The following is an 18142-nucleotide window of genomic DNA, read 5'->3' on the forward strand; positions in this document are numbered from 1 at the left end:
AAGGAAGCAGCAGCAGGAGCAGCGAGCAACGAAGTTTACGCACGAGAGGTTTGTCTTGTCTATGGCCATTTTATTGCGTAAGAAATGTACATTATATAATCTTACAATATTTATTTGGGTAAAAAATGACATGTACAAATTGTGAACACTTACGCGAGTCTTAAACTATGTGATGCATTAACAAAAGAAACTAGCTGTTTTGTTCTGTGTGAAAAATACAAAAAAAAAAAGCCTCTTTGGTTTCAGAGCCATCAAGTGCCATTCAACTCAACAGGGCACATAATCTGTGCTGCGATTTGCAGCATATCACAGAAGTAAGTTACAAGAGTCTTATGTAGCAAGCAAAAAGAAAAAAAAAAAAAACACGAACACACAACTTTGACAGATAATGTTTTAAAAGAGTGCTGCATCAAGACACTTGCAGTAGTTACCTACATTGAAATAAAACATGACTAAGCATGTAGGCTGCAACACAAATTGTGACGCAACCCAGTGCCAAGGTCGCACAGTTATCCCGTATAACTACTCCTTTCTCGCTAATTATCAGCCTTCTTACTAGCAGTATTGATCAAGGATTGGTAAATTAGACATGGTAAAAGCAATTTTGACAAGCTTTCAGTATATTTGCAGGAGTTGAGGATGCAGTTTACTGGACTGGGGGTTCACAAATTCACTGCCACTTCATATGCGGTAGACATACATGATGCTAGCTTGTTGCAATGGCAGTGTGCTGCTGAAAGCAAAGCTTGTTTTACCATACAGATTTGGTAGGCCTCAATTGCATAACAGACGACGCGAAGCCACACCTCTGGACGTTGCTGCTGTGCCGAGGCATTGATTGCTTCATGTGTGAGCACGAATGTTGAACCGCAGAGCTCTGAGACTTCAAAGTTTGCTTTCGAGGATTTGTGTTGGCACATAACGTTACGCTAAACGAAGGCACTGGGGTAACCTGACTCGCGGTGACCAAGTTGAGGATATTTGTGATGAGATGGTTCGTTCCTGACTACAAGAGCATATACATGGTCATGAATATCAAACACTGCCCACACACAGTCATTTGTTTGTGACACTGTCCTAGCCGAGCACTTCTAGTGAAGTGAGTCCAGAGAAGGTGTACGCGAAGCTCTCGTCGTTGTATGGGCTCAACGGAGCGGGATGTTGTGGACTAGGCGTGTCTCCGCCATCAGACGGTCGCTCTCCTCTGCAGTGGTTCCCTTGTTTGCCATGTACACCCGTATCATGAATTCGGGCATGAGGACTTGGTTCAAGTAGTCTCCGCTCTGCAACAAGGGGAAGCAAGCTCAAACGCTTTGAAGACCATCACGAATGAACCTGGCATGCTAGTCCCACTGCATAATACATATTACAAGTAATTGGCTGTCTTATTCTACTAACAGTAGATTAGAAGGGTGTGAGAATTCTTGCTAAAAGCACTGTAACTGTCTTATAGCACAAGAATCAGCATCTGAATGATGACGTACAAGTAAAAGCTACTGAGAGATAATGGATAGGGAACAGAGTTCATGACCAAGTACATACCATAGTTAAATTTGCCATCTATCAGCACTCCCGGATTTTAATATTCTTCAAATGGATGATCACTTCAAATTCCCTTCACAGCAACACCTGCGAAGTGTTGCTGTTCGCACCCGAATGATTTAGTAACACAGCACCACTTTATTGCCGGATACTGCTACTAATGACAGCGTGATGCCCATTCATGCTTAGTGACTACGTATACACCATGCTGGAACTATTCAGTGCAGACACATTTTGCTCCACAGCCCGTGACTCAGCCACCCACAGATCGGTCCGCCGTCTGAATGCACAGTAAACGGAACTGCTGCTTAAATGGAACAACTGCATCCAATATAATTGGTTTTGTACTTGGATTCTGCACCCCATTTCATCTTTCAGTAAATGGAACTCCTGTTAAATGGAACACATTTTCCTGGTCCCTTCGGGTTCCGTTTATCGAGAGTATACCGTAGTTTAGGAAGACATGATGAGGCTTTACACAAGAAGCTACATTATGAAGTCTTAAGACAGTTACAGAGGGTTTCATCTTCCTGATACTTGGATATACGAGCATGCAACTACACAGGGACAGGGCACACATATAACAAGTATCATGAATCGCCAATACGTCCAATCAGCCATTGTGTCAAGTTCATGCACATGTTGCCAAGCACAAGGCAAGTTTTTTCGATCAACAGTTCCACCCGAGTGGCTCCGACTGACGACTTACCACTTCTTTTTGGGCGAACTCCTCCATGAGGAGGTCAATGATGACGTCAATTTGCTTCTCGGAGAATGGCGCGAAGAACACCTTGTAGGTGAGCGACCCTACAAAAAAAAAAAAAAAAAAAAAGAGAGAGAGAGAGAGATTGAGAGAGCTACCCGTTAGCACAGGTTGCATTGCCAGAACGGAGTGAAAGGTTTGTAAACGAAAAAGACTCACTCTTGGCCTTCCCGCCCTTGAAATAATCTGTGCGCCTCCAGCTTTCAATCTGCAAATGGGAGAGAAACTGCCAATGTACAATTATTGTTTTCCGAATAGTTTAATTCGCGAGGGTGCAGCAACTTCTTGAACACATTAGCTTGTTGGATTTGCAGGCATGATGAAGGAAGGAAGGATTTTGGCAGCAGCTATCCGAGGGCGATTATCAATGTCATGTGCTGGCTTCTTTCTAGGCCTACAAAGACCTGCAGGCCTGCCGAGACCACAGACACACATGTAGGGGCCCCGACGTATTTCGATATGGCCAGTGGAAAGCACTCTTTACCAAAAAGTATTCCGTGATATGGCATAGGCCCGCAGATTAATAACTCTGTGTGGACATTGATCAAATGTTGGTTATCAGAATAGGTCCATCACTTAGTCTCGATTGCACTCTCTGACATTAGCCCAGAAAACTTCAGTCTAAAATGTAGGTGTTTTAGAGACGACCAATTTAGGATGTGTTTTAAAGAGTTTCTTAAGTCCCATGCCATTCTAGGGTGCTTTGTACAGCTGACGTAACATTCCTCGTTGATACGGCACGGAACAGTTGCACTCGGCGATGTGGCCGAGCACAAAAGTTTCTTGGCTCCAAAATGAGAAGTCGGGCAAAGAGGTGACTTTGAGGGGGTGTCATCAATGCTGCTTCTCCTTTCTTTTTTTTTGCTTTAAATCTCTTGTGCTTATTTCAAGTTGTGCACACTTGCACAACTTTTTTAGCTCTGCCAACTAGCAAAGAAATAGCGAAATAAACTTGACAGATTGCAGGTAACTAGCTACACAGCGCACAAGAGTCCAAGCCACGGTGTAAGTAAGAATTTTTCTTACACTGTGGTACAAGCTAACGTTTTCCAGTATTCATATTCAATATGATGCAAACATGCTGGCAGGGCAACTTTACAGACCTGTTACACACTTTTAAATATCGGGTTTTAGCTGGCACCATCTTCAGAACCTTGCAGAATTTTGCGACACAGACGCGCCAGTTGCAATGCCGAATAGGTGTACAGATATACACATACCCGACAGCCGCAGCGGCAAGGCTAAGAAGCTGCCACACTAATGGCTGAACTTGTGGCTCACAATTAAACAAAAGTCTGTAGCTCCTAAAACCCATTTTTGTTTGGTTTAAAATACACTGTGCTATCTAATGACTGGGCAGATACATTCAGCCTCGAGGGTACCCACCGCGCAAGTGGCCTATCAGGACTTATTTGTGTCCTTTATGTACATTAATCCTGAAGGAAAGTGTTTAACGGTTTCCTGTGCGGTACCAGGTCCTTTTGGTCAAGCGATGGTATTCTTGGTACCTTCTGTTTTGGAAACATTATCCTGGCCGCATTATGAGTTCTGATGGGGGTTTGCATTAAGTGAAGATGCTCCCCCTCTCTTGCAGCATTACCATCTTGTCAATGGTGCACGCACTGTCACACGTCTCATGTTGTATACATCCTTTACACATCAGTAAATAGGCATGCAACGGACGTAGATTTCCATTTGCAGGCACCACAATGCACAGAATTAATTATCAGAAATGACAGCCAAAATGCCCCACTGCATTAAAATATAATGTGGCAGGTACACACAAGCCCATCAGACACACATCTGAGCAATCCCCAGAGAACTGGGTGTCTCCCTTCTACCAAAGATTAGTAAGATTGTTCATTTACAGTGGCATATGAGGGCTAGAAAGTTTTCAAATTTATCTGTCTTTAGCCCAACAGTGCATATCGATTTCAACAGACGTGGGGTGGCCTGCGCCACATCGGAGCGCATTAGTAGGCCCTGCTATACGACAGTCGAATGGTCGCTGGTGGATTCAGTTGGCTGGCGGACTCGGTTGGCTGCTCTGTATCCAGTAAAACCTCATTATAACAATGTCACATCTGCCAGGAAAATAACTTCGTTATATCCGAAAATTCGTTGTAAACGTTTATTTGTAACACTATGACAAGACTATTATTCATTTACTTCGTTATAACCGATACGATACCCAAACGCCTTAGCCCCATATTTTGCTCGCACTGACCTATTTAAGTTTTCATATTTTCCAAGAACCATTAGTGAATGGAACTGCCGTACTGATACATGTGATCAAACTGCAAAACAACGTTCTTCACCCCTTTATTATTGTTGTGTCATTGCTACTTCTTTTGTATTTGTATTTGTAATAACCACCCTGCATGGACCATGAGTCCGCAGTATTGAATAAATAAATAAATAAATAATTCGTTATATCCGTGTTCGTTATATCAAGCTTTGAGTGCAGTGGAATTCAATATAGCTTTCCTTTGCCCTTCTTAACTGTTCAGCACACATGCTACATGCCACGAACACTTGCAATACGCGGAATAACTAAAAGAGAATGTGCTCGACACGACACTGACAAAATAAAAAGGCCTCGTCTTTGAGAGAGTCTGTTATGGAAAGACGTAAGCAGAGCTCTACGACATAATGGCCGTACCTTCCCCGCGCGAATTCCTTCCAATTCTGGCAAACACTTCTTCAAGAGGTAACGGATATGGCGCTCCTCCAGGTCTTTCACGTCTCTGTCCGTGGTGAAGAATGACAAAGAGACGAGGACTGTTAGAAGACGTACACCCGCACCCGTTTACGAGAAAGGTAGGAGTCATGTGCATCAAACATCACTTTGCTTTATTTTCACATAAAACCAAAAAGACAACCACAAAAGATCAAGACTATACTCGCTCCATAAAGACCATGCTAAGAAAAAAAAAAATGCAGCCAGTGAAGACCTCATCAAAGACCAGCTGCAAAAAAAATGTGAGACTTTTCCATGCCAGAACATGCCACTTGATAATAAGGCAAGCTATAGTGTGGGATTACTTATAAATTTTAACCACCTGGTATTCTTTAAAATAGATTTAAATTTAGGCACACAGGCTTTCCTGTATACACTACCATTGAAACGCGGCTGTCGTTGCCTCGAGTAGAATCGATTCCCCATCCTTGTGCTTAATAATAATAATTTCTGAGGTTTTACGTGCCACAACCATAGCATCGTTACGAGGCACGTCACAGTGGAGAGCTTCGAATAATGTCAACAACCTCGGGTTGTTTAACCATGCACTGACATCGCACGAGCCTCTAGCATTTTGCCTCCATCGAAATGTGACCGCTGCGGCCAGAATCGAAACCGAGTCTTCCAAGTGAGCAGCCAAGAACCACAATGTCTTTGTGCTTAGCAGTACAATTGCGTAGCCGTTAATAGCACAGCTAGTTGGACTGCATAAAAAGCCTATTTTCAGATAGTGTAGATATGTAGGAGCCTCCGGGCAGAATTTGACAACTGAAGTTAGTGCGGAAGCAATGGGGATAGCTCGCAAAAGCAGCCGTTCATGATTACTGAAACTCGAAAGAGATGCCACCATTACTGCTTGCTGTAAATGGCACGTGAAAAGGGTATAATCCAGAACACATGCCTCCTCGGTATGACCTCCGAGATAAGGAGGCCCTTTAATGTTAATCTCGGAGGCAGCACGCTGGGTTGTATGTCGTATCAACCACAAGGAGGTGCACAAGGCATCTACTCGGTGCTTCTTATCCTCTCAGGGTCAATGACGTACATTTATGTCATCACTTGTATGTTTAAAAAGCGCGCCTTTTTCGATCATTTCTCTTGGTTGGCATGTGCAGCCACATTGCGGGAATGCGTGAAAACCTTTTTTTGCACCGATGACTCTCAGTTTCTTTTTTTATACTTTACTAAAGCGGTGCACCAGCTATCGCTTGCACATCTGGTCACGCACGGCGACTAGTTTCTGTTTCATCCTTTGGGTGGTTCCCGCTTTTCGCGCCCGCAAAACTGATGGCAATCTGGTTTAGAATGTCTCAAAGGGCGACCGCTCTATTACTCTCTCATTTATTGCTCCCCGGGGCGCGATTATGCCTGTTTCCGTGCAGGCACCGACTTACACAAGCAATGCCGCTGTGGCTACGTTTCATGTTTTGTGGACTCGCAAAAGCCACCCCCGTCTCGTTGGTGATGAGACGAAGGATTATTATAGGCTTCTTTTTGCTTTCCTGACGCGCGCACAACCATACAATTTTCTTCAGTGTGCACCAGTCGCTCTGCTGCAATTGAGTGGAGCAGCGATTCCTCCGAATTGCCATTCGACTGCCGAATCAGAATTTGATGCACTGGATGTCAGTCCGTCAGACGAGGAGTTATTTTCGACATCTCAATAGCGTGCAGGGCAAGACGATGCTGGCTGGATCAAAGGTAACTTTTCTCCCTCTTTGTTTCAATTTGACGACACTTCGTGCACTTACTTTTGTACGTCTGTGAACAATGCTTATTGCAACGTATCATTTTAACAATCGTATAAGCTTTATTTAGAATTTATCTTGCTGGTACTCATGAATAAACCATGTGTATGTAAGAACACAAACGATTTTTTGTCACTTTACGGTCGCCCTAAAAAATTTACGACGATTTCTTTATGAAATAGATTCGCCTGAAGAATTTAAATCAGTAATAAAAAAATCGACCCTGGGCAGGTTGCATTTGATGAAAAAATTCAACGGTCAAAGGGTTAAAAAGCTGCTATAAAGAAAACTACACAGGCTCCTGCCACATTGCTTTGCCAAATTTGCGTTCGTGTTATATACTACTCACTCATAAATTTAGAAAAAGTGAAATTCAGTTGCAGTCGGCCTTTTTTAGGTTCTCTGATTTCCCGCTTTGCAAACCAAACCCATGAACCACTACGGAAGTGTGCGAGACACTGTCACATCCCTTTTGCAAAATATCAAGGTATCGCTTCATGCAACATCACTCTTACAAGGTACACCCAAGATTATCAATGCCTTTGCGGAGTCCCAGATACGACTGATACATACGTTGGTACACTGCCATAGCATAGGCATGCTATGGCAGTGCATAACATATGTATCAAGTAAGCTGACTTCACGGAGCACCTGTGGCGGCCACATGTCTATGACTGGTTGCTCTTGGTGTTCATTTGTGATCGATTCACGAAATAAAACCTAGGTTGTGGGTCTAGGTTTTATTTCGTGAATCGTATTTCATTATTAATAAAGGCATTTCGATGTACCATTCTACTGTCATAACAAGGTTTGATTGCCATTTTGCGCAGCATGATAAACTTGCTACACAAAGGTCAAGTTTAAAGCAGTGAGTCACATGTATAAAATATATATAACAGTGGAAACAGACAAATAACACATACAATAAGGCAAGTTCACAGGCTTTGTAACAACTGCGTAGATGCAAGAGCCTTTAAGTTAAGCAGTTCTGCTATTCACCATGCTAGAAAGCATGTGTCCGCAATACATAAATGTGTTCGTAAACGATTCATCCATAACACCGTAAAACTCCTAGTCCATAAATTTGGCACTTTGTGCCATGTATGCTGTCAATATGTTCAAATACATACAAACTCATTGTACCTCGTGATTACGCACATAAAATTTTCTCGTATTTCAAAGTAAAATTCATAAACAAAGCTGCAATTTTTTAGCTACACAGGTACAAGTGGAGATTTAAGTGTCCTGTGACTGGTAAGCTGCTGCAACTCGCTAATATTTTTGCTATGCCGGCTAAAAATTGAAGCACACCCTCCCAGCAGGCAAAACCAGAATTCTGTAGGGAACGGTTCGTGTAAACACACAGTTTTCCGTGTAAACGTTAAAAGTTGCAATGTAAACATTAAAAGGTCTGGTAAAAATTTCAATATAAAACACTGAGGCTAATGGCAAATGTTTCAGTACAAAACCTTCAACACGTTTGGCAACGGCTTAAGAGATGCACTGTGCAATGTCATCTCCTTTCAAAAAGGCGCAGTGGAGTCATGTGAAATGTCTTGGAAGAATACAGGGAGAGAGTCAGATTCTTGACACTGTAGAGTCAACTTTTCAAAGATCTGCACTCTGATTGGCTGGTGTTGTAGAAGCACCAGTGCACGTAGGTGCATGACAAAAGGAAAGAAATGCAGCAGCATCAAAAAAGTGCTTTTCTACAGCGTCTTCTGCAACCTCCTCTCTGCAGCACCTTCCTTTTGCTAACAGTCGTCTTTTATGGTACATAACATCCATACAGAATAACCATCACAAATAAATGACAGATATAACACTGGTAAGCACATTCCTTGGGTATTATATTACTGTGAGTGTGAATCAGAAGCGTGGGAAGACAAGGTTACGTAATTTTTAACATTGCCTCTTGCTCGCGAAGAAGCCAACCTATTCAAGAATCATATTTTGCAGCGGTAATTTTGTAAGCAAGTTAGGCAAGTACACTTTTCTAAAGCTGTGCTCTACCATGGAAGAAGTTGATGAGTGTCTGCCGCACCCAAGACCACACAGATTGGCCAATCTTGGCAATGCAAACCACAGAACACACACCATATAAAGAACTGCACAGAGCACTGCTGCCACTGGTAGCCAGTAAGCAGGTGCTTCGTTCTCACAAATAAAGCAGCTCGTCAACTTCAAGGCAGCAAACTTGTTGCTGCTTTGAAGAAGATAAGATCACTTGCTGAACTTGTGCCCGTGTTAGACAGGAATACCCAAATCACCTCCTGCTTTTCTCGGTCAGTAGAAATATCACTCACTCAGCCCCCCCCCCCCCCAAGCATATTTTTAAACACAGCAGCGATAAGAACTACAGTGGGCGTCCTGGGTACCTTGCGTTTCGTATTTCCCGCTCCACCCTGGCAGAAGGCACAAATGAGTTCCCGGGCTGGTTCTTCGTTTCGGGTACCTCTGACAGCGGCAGAGGAGAGTACGTCGTTGTGGAAACGTCTGAGCTTATCTCCCGCTTTGGTGTCGGAATGTATGTCGGGATGTACTCCATGGTTGACTGCTGATGCCGCGCGGAGCGGTTGACTGCCTCTGGAACGTACTCCTCGTAGCGACCGCGCGAGGGCTTGGCTGCACCTGTGGGCCCGATGCTCGAAGGTATGTACTCAACCGGCGGGTCCCTCCTCCTGCGTTTCTCCTCCTGCGTTTCATGGCGGGAACCCGAAGAGAAGCACTCACTCCGAAGTGTTCGATCGCTCTACGGGCCTTACTAAACAGCAAGAATGTAGACGAACGTGCATAGAATTGTGCAATTGAAGGCCAACGACAACAAAGCCGCACTTTAGGTCACCTTTGGCGGAAAGTTCTACAGGTTAACTTCTTTTGCCTTAAAGAAATAGCGAATTCTTGTTACCCCCCTGTCCCATATATCGGTCTGCAAGTCAGACAACTAAAGAGGCATTACCCCCCTGCATCCTCAGCTCCCTAAAAAGCAAGGACAAATGCTTTCAAACATTGCCTTCCCCTCCACATTACAAGTGAACGGAGCACAGTACCACTGCCACTACTGAGCAGCACTAACTTACTAAATTGATTCGTTTCTTGAAGTGTCACTTTGCAACTGGAATACAACCGTTTAGTTTAGCACACCACAATAATGCCATAAAGTACATGCTGACAAGGTCGCACTGCAATTTACATACTGCTTAACAGCTGTCACATACTTGCAATGTATTTATCATATAAAAAAAAGCACCACAAACCTGTCTCTTCGGCGAAGATGGATCGTACGACAACGCCTCAGGCCTCGTTGGCGTTCCCCGGTATGATGGCACATAAGACTCTCGACGCGGCGGTGTCCTCGTTAACTTGGAAACTTCCTCGTCTGATGTGACAACCATTCCAGCTGGTTTTGAAGGCCCACTCTCATCATCTTCCACATCCGTTGGTGGCCTCACCACGGGAGTTGGCTCGTATGTGTCCATCTCGGGGGAACTTTGCGCCGCCTGCTTCGCCGTGTCGACGGTTGGCGCGTCGTCTTCCGTTGTGGGCGACTTGCCAGTGGTCTCTCGCCTGGGCTTGTCGTCACCGCTCTCATCGCTGTTCTCCTCGTCCTCGACAAACAGACTCTTGGAGAGCACGCTCTCCGCTTGCTTCAACCTCTTTGCGCCAGAAGGCGCGGCTTGGGACGGCTCCTTCTTGCTCTGGAAGTCTTCCAGGCTCACCCTCTTGGCGCTGCTGCTCCTGGATGCATGCGGGACGACTCTTACGTCGACCTGCTGTGTGGAGTCGGGAGACCGCCGAGAGGTCTCATCGCACACCTTCTTCGGCGCTGGCGCCTCTCCATCAGAGTCCGAGTCGTCAATGCCGCAGTCCGTCAGCAGCTGCTTGATGTTCGCCTGCTTCATCTTGCTCTGCTTGGACTTATCCTCGCGATCCTTCGGTGCGTGAGACGACCCCTTTGACGATGACTTGTCCTGCCTGTGTGAAGTCGAAGTCTTCTTCGAAGAAGAATGCTTGTCATGCCTGTCCCGGTGATGCCTGCTTTTTCCCTGCGTGGACTCTTTCTCCTTCCCACTTCTGCTGGACTTTGAGGACGATGACTCTTTCTCGACTTTCTGAGAGTGGGATGCTGCCGTGTTCCGCTCGCGCAACTCCCTGTGCTCGGTCCTGGTCTTGTGCTCTTTCTCGCGGGAGGAGCCGCTGCTGCCTGCGCCGCGCGAGGAAGACGCAGCCGCAGCCGGCGGCGGGTCGTGGCTCTTCGCCTTCTCCCTTTCTCCGCGATGCGAGGATGTCTTCGGTTTGTCGGCGTCTTTGAGTGAAGCATCTGCCCGGTGTTGGTCGTGGTGGCGGCTCCAACCCGACCGGACGGACGGGCTGCCGCCTCGAGAGATGGCCACTGCAGTCGGCTTGGAAACCTGAGTAGCCGAGATTCTGTCCTCGTCCTGCTGTGTTGTGTCTTGGAGGGGGACGCGCTTCTCGGGAACCGGCTGCGACAGCGAAGCAATCTTCTTGCCATCGCCTTCCGCCCTGCTGGTGGCGTCCTTTGGCGTCTCACTGCGAGGGGGTGGCACAAGCTTCCTGTCGAGGCGTTTAGACTTGTGTGTTTCGAACTGGAAACAAGGAGAAACAAAACAGGCTTTAAGTGAATCGGCGTGTTACAACATATATAGCAGTGCACTGCAAGGCAAACGTTAACTACATTTTGAAGCACACATGCCAGCTGCACGCGTGAAACTTGGGGCCTTGAACTTCTTTTGCAATGTTTAGGGAAATCAACACATCTGGCGTGTCAGATAAAGGAAGTTCAAAGGCTTACATTTTCACTTGCACTGTTGCTTTCCGAGTCGGAGCTGCTGATGTGCCGCTTCTTTGCCTCCCTGCGATCTAACCTGAAAAAACGTGACAGCAAGCCAGACTTCAACCTCGCGCCTTAAGATAAAAAAATCCAGACTGCCCATGCTGTCTGAGGTTTCTATATTTCTGTTTCGGATAAGTTTGGGAACAGAGAGAGCCAATGAAAAAGAAGCAGTGATGCAACTCTTGAAAATCTATGTAAACAATGTTGCGAACAGGTTCGGGAAAAATACTGCGCAAGACACACAAGGACAAGAAGGAAGAGCTGCGGGCTCGCGCAATCTTCAACCCTGTTCGTGTCTCCCACTACAGACTAGCTCTGCAACGAGCTTCATTACTGAGTCACAAAGAGCAGCTGTAACAAAACGCACCGCATGCTCCCCAATCATTTTACAAGGTAAAGAAAGGCTGCTGCACCACTTCCAGCATGAGAAAGAATGCTTGAACATAGTGCCTAAATAGATATGTACTTCTCATAACGCAATCATGTTTCTTGGCTCTTTGCAATACTTTGCTGATGGAAATGTGCTGACGGGTTTAGCAGAGATGCAAACCACTAGACACATTGCACGACCTTGTCATTTTTCCATCCACAACTGCCCTTCCTTTCCTTTGGCACAGGACTTTCGCAAACCATGAGAGGTGCATGAACCAGATACGATTTGAATAGTGCCAAAAGCCGATGAAATGGAATAGTTTTCAAATAATGAATCTACTGTTTTCAAATAATGAATCACTGTTTTCACTAATAATACAAAACACTGTTAAATCATAGCACTACTAATAACCTTAGTGTGATTCCTTTACTGTGATTCTCATTATGAAGCATTGCCTATTAAAAACATAAGAATAAATAATTGTCAGGGTTTCACGTCCCAAAACCACGATATGATTGGACACCGTAGTGGACGGCTCCGACAATTCAACTGACAAAGGATGCGCTGAAAGTGATGTATCAGCTTGAGAGAACGTTTTAATAAATAGTAAGTGTAGGGGTTTTATGATATGATTATGAGGGACGCTGTAGTTGAGGTCTCCGGAAATTGAGATCACCTGGTGTTCTTTAACGTGAACCTAAATCTTAAGTACACGGGCCTTTAGCATTTCGCCTTGCATCAAAATGCAGCTGCCGTGGCTGGGATTAGATCCCGCGACCTTCGGGCCATCAGATGAGCACCATAACCGCTATACCACCACAGAGGGGCTTATTAAAACACAAATGGAACAAATAGGTAATTAGTTTGCACACTCGGACTCTTTGAAGAGCACGAATAAGCTCAGTTAAATGGTGAACACTCATTTCCTGAGACATAGCGTGCCAAGCTGAGTAACCTCTCAAGTTTCCCAGTGCGGGTGTGGGGATTAAGTTCACTTACATTTGCTACAATTTGTTGCTCTATTGAGCATAAGTGGAGAGTGAAAATTCTTAGCAAAAATTCCTACTTTGAAATAGCGGCTATTCGTAAAGACCGAATGGAACAGGACAATAATAAGTTTATTATTCAAGAGAGTCAAATGTTCATAAGCCCCCACCAGTAACATCGTTTTACACATTACACGACTCATCCAGGCTCTATATATTCTAAGAAACTGAAGACACTCACAGCCTCTTCAATGCTGTTTTTTCCTCCGGAGTCTTTGGTCGTGGTGCCGCGGCAGGTTTGAAATAGCCGCTGATTCCCCGTGAAGTGTTGTTCTGCGTTGTCTGGCTGTTTTGAACCTGATGACAAAGGTGATGTGCACACCACACTGAGACTGTTTGCGAGGCACTGATAATGTTGCTGTTATCGGTACCATAAATTAGCAACAGGCATACGTGATAGACAACAATACAAGCACATATTGCCACGCCCGCTTCTTTTATTTTGATGTGTTCGAGTTTGACCAGCAAGGACGGTTATCAACGCTCGACGCTGGCCGCGAAGCAGTGTTCAAGAAGCTTCACTATTTTAGTAGATCGTTTTGTTAAGATTGCGCGCCGCACGCGAATGTTCCAGCTTTGTCGAGAGATAACGCCGCCACCAGCGATATTGCTGGAAAGTTCCATAGCGCCTGTATAAAAGCCGACGCGCTTGACCGCTTGTCAGTTGATCGATGGACGACGCCGTGTTCGCCGCTATCATTGTACAGCGTGTATTGCTGTAGTTCTAGTTCTCAGTTTCTCGGCCACAAGTTCGGCCAAATAAACAGTTTCATCTCGGACGTGCCGACTGTTGTCTCCGTCGACGTCACGACCACGTGACAATATCTCTGGTTAAGGAAGGGACGAAAGAATGGGAATGGATCAAGGGTTCGTTTTAATTGTTAGACACATGAAAACCAACAGACAATGAAGCCAAGGAAGTAATAGGGGACATTATTTGTAGTCTTTGGACTGTAGTGTAGTAACTGTGATCTAAGTGTGAAGGAACTGGACAATGCGACAACTTGGCGCCGGTAAGGACCAAACCTACAACCTTCGACTACACGTAATGTTCCCTATACCTTCCTAGGCTGTTCGTTTCATTAGGTTAAGGAAGGGGCTACTCTCCCACCCTGGATCAAGGGCGGGCCTGTCAGAATGCAGAAATATGCGTGCGTACCTTGGCTTGTTGTGCCAGTTCACTCGTCGTCAGGCGACGTATGCTGACAGTCAGTTCGGACTTGAGCACAGCTTTCCTTTCGAACATCCCACCTGAAGAAACAGAAAGTGTTTTGACAAAACATGAACGCCGCAAACTGAAGAGAACGGAGACGCAAAAGGGCCAGAAAGGTGGGACTGTACTATCAGACGATCACTTATGGTGACAGCGTTGTTTTGCATGACGTATAATTTTACGCGGCCAATTATTTGTCCAGACTTGTCTTGTCTCCTCCACTGTGTGCTTGACTTGCTCCCAACCCTCGTTTAAGAGCTATGTTTCACCAACTAGCACCACAAGAAGTACTCTGAGGATAATCTTGCGAGTCTAAAAATTGAAGCGACTACTTGCCCGCCTATCCTCAACCAGCCAATCGGTGTGCATTGATAGAGATACCTCCAAAAGGGATCGGCTAGGGATACGGCCCCTGGAAGCTTGGGAAACAGGCGATGCTCGCATAATCCAGCTCACCGTAATCTTTAAACTTGCAAATGGACTCGTCGACGTGCTTGGCCTTCCTCGCTTCCCACTTGGCATCGTCCTTGCGTGCCACAATCACGAACGGTGGAAGGTTGGCTCGTTTCTTCATGTTGTAGGTCACCTTGACGTCCTCTGTTAATGGAGGGTAGGCAAGCAATTGAAACATTTAAATTCAAGTGTTTCACATGCTCAATAATTATCATTTAATTACTATATTTCGAAATTACTAACATGATTCTGGGACCTCCTCCTGTACTAATGACAACCAAAAATGATGATATGTTTATGAGGCATGCCGTAATGTGGAGACTTTTGAGTGCAAAGCTACAGATTCATAAACATGCGAGTATATTTGAAAAATTAGGTTTAGCAACTTTCGTAAAACATGAAGTCATCGAATTAAGTTAAATCAACTTACAAATCGAAATTCTGCTTGCTAGAGCTGATGCAATGCACTTTCTGCAGCTTCGACACATTTCATTGAAATCGGTCCAACGGTTGCCTCATGAAATCGCATCGGCATTTCACCTGTGCAGTCTAAATAAGAAAAACTGAAGCTTGGGGCTGTGCTAGTCTGTGCTTCAGGAGCGAATTCCGTACAGACAGGTTCCATATTTATTTATTTATCACAGTACCCTCAGCGCCACAGGGCATTACAGTTTCTACACATGTTCTGCATAAGCATGCTCTGCATAGACATGTCCTCATAAACAGTTTCTGCACACATGTGTTCTCTGCGCAAGGATTCCGTAGATGAAGGCTCCGTATTTCAGTCGCTACTACCGTAAAATCCCGAGCAAGCACCCCTACTTGAGCAAGTGCCCCCTTGCCCCTTTCGGGAGATTTGAAATATGTGCCAATGACCAACCTGTTCTCCACTACAGAATTCTGCAGCAGAGGTTCCTAGGAACCCAAGTTCTGAGTCTTTAGATAAGTGCACGATTTCTTAGTACTTTTACAGTATGGTGCCTCGGCGTTGCATTCCGAGTTGTCACAAACTGTCGGAACATTTGAAGAATGCCTTTCCCTCTTGTCATAACGCATGAAATTTCACACGAGGATTCCCTTCGGTTTAGTAAAAGCAGTAAATGCATGAGTATTCAATAAAGTATTTAATTAGAAGCACAGGTGTGCATTCTTCTTGGAGGCTATTCCGTCACCATCTTGAATTTTGGTCTGCAACTGAACAAGAGCCCCTACTCTAAATCTTGTCCAATTATCTTTCACCGCGGAGGTGGGGTGGGGCGCTTGCTCGGGATTTTGCGGTTTGCACGCCTGGAAACCGTACCACGAGAGTACATGATGCCAAGGCCATGATGCAACAAATGTAAGATGACACAGCGGAAAGTATGCCACACCACAACTCCACTCACCAAGTGTCAAGTCGCCATTCACGCTTTCCAATGCTCCCGGTTTCGCAGAGACGACATCAGGCAGTTTCTTCTCCAGGACATTGCACAGTTTCACTTCTATGGCCTGGGAACAAAGAGAGATGAAGGTAAAACGATGGATTGGTTTGTTCGCCGGTACTGCATTTTTTATTTTTATTTTTTTAAAAGAAAACTTCGAGTGCAATTGCAAGGACACTGGATGAAGAAAGGTACACACACCACGTGCACTCACGAACAGTGTGTGGAAACACGTATGTACACTGTCGTCCTTTATGAAAGGGAACACGCGAGCGCGCGGCCTGCGCACTGCAGCAGCTGCGTACAGCACCATCAACCGAGAGCTGAAGAAAGCACGTCCGCTTTTGGCGGCATCGCCCGCTGCGCGACCGAAGCGGGAGCGTAATGTAGCAGCGCTTGTCCACCGGCCATAACTCATTATTTTGTTTGCCAATAGATGACGCCAAAAGCGGGTGCGCTTTCTTTCGCTGTCGGTTGATGGCACTGTAGGCAGCCGCATCAGAGCTCAGGCCGCGCGCTCGCGTGTTCCCTTTCATAAAGGACGACAGTGTACATAAAAAAGTGTTTCCCACACATGCAGAAAAGATAAACTGCAACTGCAATCGCACACTTTTGTAGCATGCTGCTGCGACCGTCTAGGTTGGAATTCTAAAATTTCTGCTGACGGTGCGTCTGATGCGAGCGTTTGGCTCTGTACACTGTGACGCCCATAAGCGTGAGCAGGGGTGGGTGGGCGGTGGCAATGTTTTACCGCAGCACACCCCAACCCCCTTCTCTTTGGTCAAGACTGAAGAAAAGCTTTGCAGCAATGGATGTCAACAGTGAAAATCAAGCGATGGCGTGCTTCTCACAATGGCCTGCCTTTGGGCCACGGCTTTCAGAGGGTAATGGTGGGAATAAAAGTTCTTCAAATGCAACATCAGGGGTCGTCGCTCGCTATGATAGTCAAGAAACGTCATGGACATAACCCTGGTCATTGCACAATAATGACGGGGCAGCTAGGCGCGACCGAGTAAAGGTCTGGGGGCACACTTGGCGCCCCTCTCGTGTGCACGCCCATGGTGATGACATAAGTTTGTGAAGTGATGATAGGCGATAAACAACGGAAATACATTGGGCGCGTTTTTTTTTTTTTTTTTTTTTTTTTAGACGAGCCATAACGTGCAACGGACCTTGAAGCGTTGTATGGACAGCCAGTCGTCGTTCGGCTGGATGAACCGAATCTGCGAGAACAGTGCATTGGAGGGCCCGACCTGCGCGAGAGAAAAAAAAGCGCGCTGTCAAATCAGGCAAAACGCGCAAAAACAATATCAGGTCACTGGCCCGCGGACACGGTCTTGGAGCAGTTCATTGATTGACCTGCGGGATGCCGTTTTCACGTGAAAAGGTGCATAGATCGTCCCTTCAGTCAACAGCAAGTGAGGTTAAACACGCGGTACGTCGCACGTTTAACCGCAAACAAAACCCTCTACATGTCCCGAGGCCTGTCAAACGTGATGTAGTCATAACAGGGCACGCGCTTTTAATAAGCGCCCGGCTATTTCCCGAAAACGCTAAAACTGAAAGAGCGTTGTTTGAGCATTCTGAAATAAAACCTGTATAAGCGTGCCAAACACGACACCAAAAAAGGAGGTTTGACGGACGACTTTTTACCTGGATGAACTTCGCCAGGTGTTCCATGATACACGGCGCCAGTCTCTTGTTTGGTTCAGGGGAACACCACGAGGAGCAAACTGAGATTAACTAATGTCCCTGTTAGTATTCCTTAACCAAACAGGAACCATCGTAGACCACAAGTCCGCATACAGCTGTTACCTGCGGTCTCATACGAACTCGCAAAACGTAACTGGTAACAACACGTACGGGAAAACGGCGGCAAATGTAGCTGTCGCAAGCCCCCTAGCAGACGGAAGGCGCGTTTCTATTTTTTTTTTTTTTGCGTTTCTATTTTTTTACGTAGCCTTCGAGATCAGCTTTGACTCGTTTTA

General features: G+C 45.6%; 1 protein-coding gene across 1 annotated transcript; it reads right to left on the reverse strand.

Annotated features, from left to right (window-relative positions):
* Positions 1 to 54: 54 nt before the first annotated feature.
* On the reverse strand, positions 55 to 18028 carry LOC119373723 (nucleolar protein dao-5). Its single transcript, XM_049411047.1, has 13 exons — positions 17808 to 18028; positions 17327 to 17407; positions 16119 to 16221; positions 14737 to 14877; positions 14227 to 14318; positions 13249 to 13364; positions 11607 to 11679; positions 10051 to 11400; positions 9172 to 9488; positions 4968 to 5052; positions 2465 to 2513; positions 2252 to 2349; positions 55 to 1283 (listed from the first exon to the last, which is right to left on the reverse strand). The coding sequence occupies exons 1-13, from the start codon at positions 17832 to 17834 to the stop codon at positions 1146 to 1148; spliced, it is 2670 nt and encodes an 889-aa protein (XP_049267004.1). The 5' UTR covers positions 17835 to 18028; the 3' UTR covers positions 55 to 1145.
* Positions 18029 to 18142: the final 114 nt, after the last annotated feature.

The sequence above is a fragment of the Rhipicephalus sanguineus genome, chromosome 11 (assembly GCF_013339695.2).
Source record: "Rhipicephalus sanguineus isolate Rsan-2018 chromosome 11, BIME_Rsan_1.4, whole genome shotgun sequence".
Taxonomy (NCBI): domain Eukaryota; kingdom Metazoa; phylum Arthropoda; class Arachnida; order Ixodida; family Ixodidae; genus Rhipicephalus; species Rhipicephalus sanguineus.